Source organism: Eubalaena glacialis, chromosome 3 (genome assembly GCF_028564815.1).
Source record: "Eubalaena glacialis isolate mEubGla1 chromosome 3, mEubGla1.1.hap2.+ XY, whole genome shotgun sequence".
Classification (NCBI taxonomy): domain Eukaryota; kingdom Metazoa; phylum Chordata; class Mammalia; order Artiodactyla; family Balaenidae; genus Eubalaena; species Eubalaena glacialis.
In genome coordinates this window covers 95,567,317-95,574,032 of record NC_083718.1, presented here as the reverse complement: position 1 = coordinate 95,574,032, position 6,716 = coordinate 95,567,317, and the positions used below count along the sequence as shown (strand labels likewise).

General features: G+C 58.2%; 1 protein-coding gene across 3 annotated transcripts; it reads right to left on the bottom strand.

Moving 5' to 3' along the window:
* Positions 1–34: 34 nt before the first annotated feature.
* Positions 35–6,601, bottom strand: RHOC (ras homolog family member C). 3 transcript variants are annotated; one of them, XM_061183674.1, is made up of 5 exons: positions 6,581–6,601; positions 2,638–2,801; positions 1,977–2,097; positions 1,510–1,640; positions 35–645 (listed from the first exon to the last, which is right to left on the bottom strand). In XM_061183674.1, the coding sequence occupies exons 2-5, from the start codon at positions 2,791–2,793 to the stop codon at positions 472–474; spliced, it is 582 nt and encodes a 193-aa protein (XP_061039657.1). In that variant the 5' UTR covers positions 2,794–2,801; positions 6,581–6,601; the 3' UTR covers positions 35–471. The 3 variants fall into 3 exon arrangements, with proteins under 3 accessions (XP_061039657.1, XP_061039655.1, XP_061039656.1); XM_061183672.1 differs by lacking the exon at positions 6,581–6,601 and adding an exon at positions 6,295–6,483; XM_061183673.1 differs by lacking the exon at positions 6,581–6,601 and adding an exon at positions 5,724–6,088.
* Positions 6,602–6,716: the final 115 nt, after the last annotated feature.

Genomic DNA, 6,716 nt, shown 5'->3' with positions numbered 1-6,716 from the left:
CAGGGACCAGGAGAGAAAGGAAGCCACACACATGTTGGAGCCTGTGGCCTTTATTCATGCCCCACACCAAGTACAGCCAGATGCAAGGCCCCTGCCCAAAGCAGAAACACCAGGGGCCCGGGACTCTGGGTTACACCCTCCAAGTCCCCTACCCCAGATACTCTCCTGTGAGCCAGAAGTGTATAAAGTGCTGGTGTGATGATCCTCTGGGGAAGGCCAAAGGGATCAAGAGCCCCACCCCTGGACCAAGGCAACAGGAGGAGGGACTGTGCTCTGGTTCCCAGAGTGCTGAGACGGGGCCTACGGCCACCGCCATCAGGGCTGGGGAAGCGCGATGCAGTCCTGGGCAGGAGGGAATTGGGAAAGGGAGCCTTCAGCAGGGATCCCTAATAGGGTGGGGCTGCTGGGGGCAGGGGGAGTTTCTGCACCCCTGTGAAGGGAGGTGGGGGAGGAGGGGAGGCCTTGGGGGTCTCAGAGAATGGGGCAGCCCCTCCGGCGCTTATTCTTGCGGACCTGGAGGCCAGCCCGAGTGGCCATCTCAAACACCTCCCGCACCCCCTCCTTGGTCTTGGCTGAGCACTCAAGGTAGCCAAAGGCACTGATCCGGTTTGCCATGTCCCGGCCTTCCTCAGATCGAACAGGCTCCTGGGAAGGTAGAAGGAGAGTGGTCAAAGGAAGCTGCTGGTTAGGTGCACCTCACCCATATTTGTAACGAGAACAAATATCTCCTCCAGCCCTGACCCCACAAAGCATCCAAGCCCCGGCCACCGTGGATAGCTTCTGGGCTAGAGACCCAAGACTCAAATTTACCTTCAAAATTCTCTCCATCAGCCCTATACCCCACCGTACACTCTTCTCTTGCCTGAGTGAGGATCTACCATCCTCTGTTCTCACTTTCTTCCAATCCATCCTCTATGGCTGCCAGAATCATTTTTCTAACATGCTGACTCTGACCATATCTGTCCCCAGTTTAAAACTTTGCCATAATTATCCTCAAAGAATAGTCTAGATGCCTTATCCTGGCAGCTCTCCCTAATCAACTCATCCTCTGGCTAGAAAGCCACTTACCAGGTCCCCAAATAAGCCAGCTCCCTCACTCTGGGCCTTTTCCCAGCCACTCAGAATACCCTCCGTTCCACATCCACAGCAGCCCACACACCTCCCCAGGTATACTCTGATGGCTCCACCTGCATACCTCAAGCAAAACATCTACTGTTAAGAACCCGGTTCCCTGAGGGCAAGGATTTTCTTATTCATCTTAATAGCCCCAATGCCAAACAGTGGACAACAGACAAATTAAAATGCCAAGTGACCTTGGACAAGTCACCGTACTCTGACAGTTTCATCAAATATTGGGTCAGACCCTAAGGGCCCCCAGGGGGTAGGAGGTGGACGCTACTGTCACTTCTAACATGGGGAGTCAGTAGGAGGGAGGCTCCTTCACCAGCCTGCAAGCCCTCAGAGGGCACCTGCCTCCCCAAGGCCTCCCAACCCAGAGGCTGCACCCACCTGCTTCATCTTGGCCAGCTCTCTCCGGGTATGTTCGTCTTGCCTCAGGTCCTTCTTATTCCCCACTAGGATGATGGGCACGTTGGGGCAGAAGTGCTTCACCTCCGGGGTCCACTTCTCAGGAATGTTTTCTGCACAGACATGTCCCAACAGGTGTTGGTGCCTCCACTTAGGCTAGAAGGCTTCCCCTGGGTCCCCTTGTCTCCCCAGGGCAGAGTCTTAGAGGCTATTCAGCATGATAGTCCCTTTCACAGGTCAACCCACCGCCCCACCCCACCCCACTCACAGTACACACCCTCCCCTGGGCCCTCCGAGGGCCAGAGTCACCACAGGGAAGGAGGCTAACGGGGCTCCCCGGCACCCCTCCCACACAGCTTCTGAAGATGGTTGAAAGGAGCCAAGGCAAGAGCTCCCTCTGGTTGGCTGATTCCAAGGGATTCTCAACCCCTTCCCTCCAACCCCCTCACCCAGGCTGTCGGGGCTGTCGATGGAGAAGCACATGAGGATGACGTCAGTGTCCGGGTAGGAGAGAGGCCGCAGGCGATCATAGTCTTCCTGCCCTGCTGTGTCCCACAGAGCCAGCTCCACCTGACACACAGGGCCAGTGCTTAGCTAGCCTGAGGGCCCCAGATACACACCCCACACCCTGCCACCCAGAGGTCCTCTCTGAAATCCTGGTCCCTTAGGTTCACTGAACATCTACTTATTGAGCACCTACTATGTGCCAGGGATACTGCTAATCATTGTCACGCAACATAAACTAAGGTGAGTTTCTTAAATTCTGAGACAACAGCGTTTGATCTTTGTGCAGTTTGAGCTGCCATTGGGAGCGCCACTATTTTATTTAATACTCATAAAAACCCTTCGAAGGAGGCCTTACCATTATTTCCATTTCACAGCTTGGGGAGCTTAAGCCCAGAGGCAAAGGGACTGGGCCCAGATTACAGAGCCAGCGTGTAAAAAACCAGGAGGTTATCCAGATTTCCTAAGACTGCAGTTTCACTTCCTAACTTCCACTGGTTCCAGCAGGGAGAGTGAAGCAAGGACATGGGTGGATGGTGAGCACGGACATCCCAGGTCCATAAGTGATGGGGGCAGGCGTGGTTCCAAGGGGCTCTTCGCCTTTACCTGCTTGCCGTCCACCTCTATGTCTGCGATGTAGTTCTCAAAGACAGTAGGGACATAGACTTCTGGGAATTGATCCTTGCTGAAGACGATGAGGAGGCAGGTCTTCCCACAGGCCCCATCCCCCACGATCACCAGCTTCTTTCGAATGGCAGCCATGGCTGGGGCTGGTAGGGAAGAGGCAGTGGGGAGGTTGGGAAAAGCCAGTAAGTCCACAAACACTTCTCCGGGGCCCCCAAGACCTCCCTGGAAACCGAGGCATCCAGTGAAGGGAGAAGAGGGAGGGAAAGGGGCTTGCTCAGGCATGTTCTTGCCAAGAACCAATTGTTCAGGCAACTGAGTTTGAAATTCCTAATCTCAAGGTCAGGGACAGGTCTCCCCCATGGGTTAGAATACAGAAGTGGGAGGTGGAAGAACCACCCACTTGGGAGCCAGAAAGCATGAGTTCTAATCTAATCCACTCACCAACTGTGGGCCCCTGGACACCTAGAGGGGTGCTCAGGGACCACTGACGTGTCCAGAAGGGCAAGCTTTTATCTATTCTACATATCAGGGTTTCAAGTCAGATGTATCTGTTACCAGGATTTCGATACTTTTTAAAGTTTAATAATTGTGAAGGTCCAATCTGGAACACATTGTCCCTCAGTCAGCACAAGTCACGTCTGCCCAGCGAAAAACGAAGAGTCCCTACCCATAAGGGTGGGTAAGGGAAAGAATATTTATCACACCCCTAGGTGCCAGGCACTACGGTGGGCATTTGGACAAAAATCACCTCCCTCAGTCCCCAGAAGCCTGGAAGGTCGGTAGTGAGCTCCCCATTTTGACAAACTAGGAAAGTGAGATTCATTGAGGTTAAGACACGAATTCAGAGTTGTGGCAGGGATGGCACTCAAAGCAGGACTGTGTGACTCTAGAGTCTGTTGCTTTTCTACATATCACCCCAGAGGTGGGAAGGAGAGCAGAGGGAGGGAAACCCAGACAGAGGGCAGCGGCAGCAGCCAGCAGGCTTCCCTGGCCCACCCTGGCCCGGTCCCCAGAGCCCCGAGTCACACAAAGGAGGCTCAGTCCAGGCAGTGCCCACAGCCCACACTCGGGCAGCCTGCCTTCCTCCCCCTGCTTCCTCCTGGGCCTGGCAGCTACACTGGGTCACTCAGCCCCAGGCAGGGGACAATGACCACACTGTAGGGAGCCACACATCCACCACAGCAGAGCGACTGAGAATAATCCACCAGGGAATCACCTCCACCCACTCCCTGGAACAGCCCCTTCCTCCACTCTGTCCAGCTCACCCTGAGGCCCTGCCCACCCCTCCCTGTGACTCAGGGCAAGGAGTCAGCTTCCCAGGGTTTCCATGTGTCCCCTGCCCCCAACACACACCAAAGAGCATCTGCACAGTGCATCACACCTTCCCAGCTTCCCCGCGCCTAAGCTGAGCCTCACTTCCTCCTTCCCTGGGGAGAGGAGCTGACCTCCAGCCGGCTGGAGTTCCCAGGCCTACAGCCCAGGAGGAAGAGAGGGCGGGCTCTGGGCCTGAGATGAAGTCGAGGCTGTTGGGAGAAGCAAGGGCTGGAGCCGGTGCTGGGAGGAGCCCCAAAAAAAGAGACAAATGAGGGCCAGTCCCAGCACCAACCACACAGGGAGTAGTTAAAAAAGAAGGGGATGGTAACCTGATCTCTGCCCCAAACCTGGCTTTTTCTCAGTCCCACATCCTGTCAAACTAGGCTGAACTCCTTTACTCCCCACACACCACCACCACCTCACAGCCCTGCCTTGGTCTGCCTTTTAGGGAGCGAATACTCTAGCCCAAGGCAAGCTCTCTTCAGCAGTGGGATCCCGGGTGGCCTCCCTCCCCTCCACACACACATGCACAACAATGGGATGGGGGCAAGTGGATATGAATCAGAGGGAATTTATAGGAGTTGAGTGCACGGCCACACTCTCCCCATCACAACAGGGCTCTCTCTGATACCCCCAAAACAGGCAAGAAGGCATTCACCCTGCCAGCAGATCCCCTCCAAAAACGGAAACCACCCTTCAGAAAAGGGGGTCTCAGGCTTCCCTGGTGGCACAGTGCTTAAGAATCCGCCTGCCAATGCAGGAGACGGGTTCGAGCCGTGGTCCGGGAAGATCCCACATGCCATGGAGCAACTAAGCCCGTGCACCACCACAAATGAGCCTGCGCTCTAGAGCCCACGAGCCACAACTACTGAGTCCCTGTGCCACAACTACTGAAGCCCGTGCGCCCTAGAGCCCGTGCTCTGCAACAGGAGAAGCCACTGCAATGAGAAGCCTGCGCACCGCAATGAAGAGTAGGCCCCGCTCACCGCAACTAGAGAAAGCCCCCGCGCAGCAACGAAGACCCAACGTGGCCAAAAATAAATAAAATACATTAATTAAAAAAAAAAACAAAAGGGGGTTCCCTGGAAATTCCACCCAGGTGACCAGCTCCCTGACCTACTCCCACAGGTTCCATTGGTCCAACTGTGGGAAGACAGGCTGGGGTAGCCTCAGCCTGGGATGGGCAGTGTTGATGGAGGGATGGAGAGCATTCACCACTGGGGTGAATACCAATTGCTTAGGCATGAGTATGCCGCTGCCCTTCCCCACCCCCGGCAAGGCAGTTTAGGTGGCACCAGACGGTGGTGGGCAGAGGCCAGAACTCCAGGGCAAGGGCATGCATTAAATGACCTAGAGCCCCCCAGCTCAGTTAGAAGACGTTCCCTTCAGGCTCAGAAGAGTAGTTGGCCCAGGCCAGGCCAGGCCACCAGGCCCAACGCCAAGATGGCAAGAACAACAGCTCCCTGTGAGAGGCAGCCCCTGAGGAACTGCCCCACTGACCGTAAGAGGGGCAACCAAACCCCACACGGGGCCTGGAATGATCCTGGAACTTCTGGGGCCTTCCTTGTAATAAAACAGCTGCCGTCTCCTCAATCATTCTCTAGATTTCCGGATGAACCAGGTTCTGTTGTACCCTGCCCACCACCCCTGAGGTCTAGGGAAGAAATCAGATACCTCCTCCTCAACTTGAAAACCACACACACACACACACACACACGCACACGGGTTGGATCCTTCCCAATCTCCCGTACCTCCACTCCAGGCCGGCTCCAGAAACCATCTAGGGCGACGTCCAGACCCCCGGGGCAGTGGCAGCCCCCGCGGTCACACCCCGCCCCTATTCCCGCCACTCCACCGGCCCGGCGGGGGGGATTCCCACCTCAACCCGGACTCGGGCCCCGACCCACACCCAAGTCCAGGTCCACAGAGGGCCGCCAGGCCTGGGAGCTAGAGCGTCTGCGCTGGGGCTCCCTCGCCGAGACCCAAGTTGCCGTCTCTCCCCTCGCCCGTCCGGGCAGGTTCCGGGAAGCCGAGAGGAGAAGGGAACTGACTCCGAGTCGGACACCAAGAGGCGAGAGGCCCTGCGGGGCAATTCCCGGGGCCCCTCACTGCAGCCCAGGAGGGCAGGGAGGGGCCGAGCCGGCCCGACCCCCGCACCGCCCAGACGCCGCGTACGAGGGAGGGCAGGCGGCCCGCGCTCGGACCAAAGCCCCCCCCCCGGCCGGCGCCCCGAGCTCCTGCCAGGCGGAGAAGGGGGGAAGTGCTCTCCTGGGGATGAGTTCCCAGGACGACCCCGCCGCCCAGAGCCCCAACCCGGGATACCTTCCGCTCCGCCGCTTCCAGCTGCGCGGCCGGTGCAGAAGGCAGAGACTGACCCGAGGGGCACCGCCCCGCCCTCCTCCAGTGCCGCGGCGGGGAGGGGCGACTCGCGGGGAGGGGCGGGCCGGGCGGCCCTTGGCTCCGCCCACCCACGGCCCCCGCTCACGGCCCCAGAGGGTCGCCCAGCGAGAGCCCCCGGCGTCTGGGGGAGATGCCGGGACTGTGGAGGAGTGGGCAGCGGGGCGAGGCGCGGCGAACGGGACCCCTGAGGACTCTGCCTTTGCCCCACCTTCCAGCTCCTAGTGGCGGACCGGCGTCGGGAAAGTTGAGAGGCGCCCGGGGTGGGGTCAGGAAAGGACCGCTGCTGCCCTCGCGTGGCCAACCGGCCACCCGCGCCTACATCACCTGGGGCTTCGCGGGAGGCG

Excerpts from the sequence above, each read along its gene's own strand:
- RHOC (XM_061183674.1), bottom strand. The coding sequence starts at position 2,793 with ATGGCTGCCATTCGAAAGAAGCTGGTGATCGTGGGGGATGGGGCCTGT. Across the intron at positions 2,098-2,637 it reads TAGAGGTGGACGGCAAGCAG|GTGGAGCTGGCTCTGTGGGA; the intron begins GTAAAGGCGAAG and ends CCTGTGTGTCAG. Across the intron at positions 1,641-1,976 it reads CGACAGCCCCGACAGCCTGG|AAAACATTCCTGAGAAGTGG; the intron begins GTGAGGGGGTTG and ends ATGTCTGTGCAG.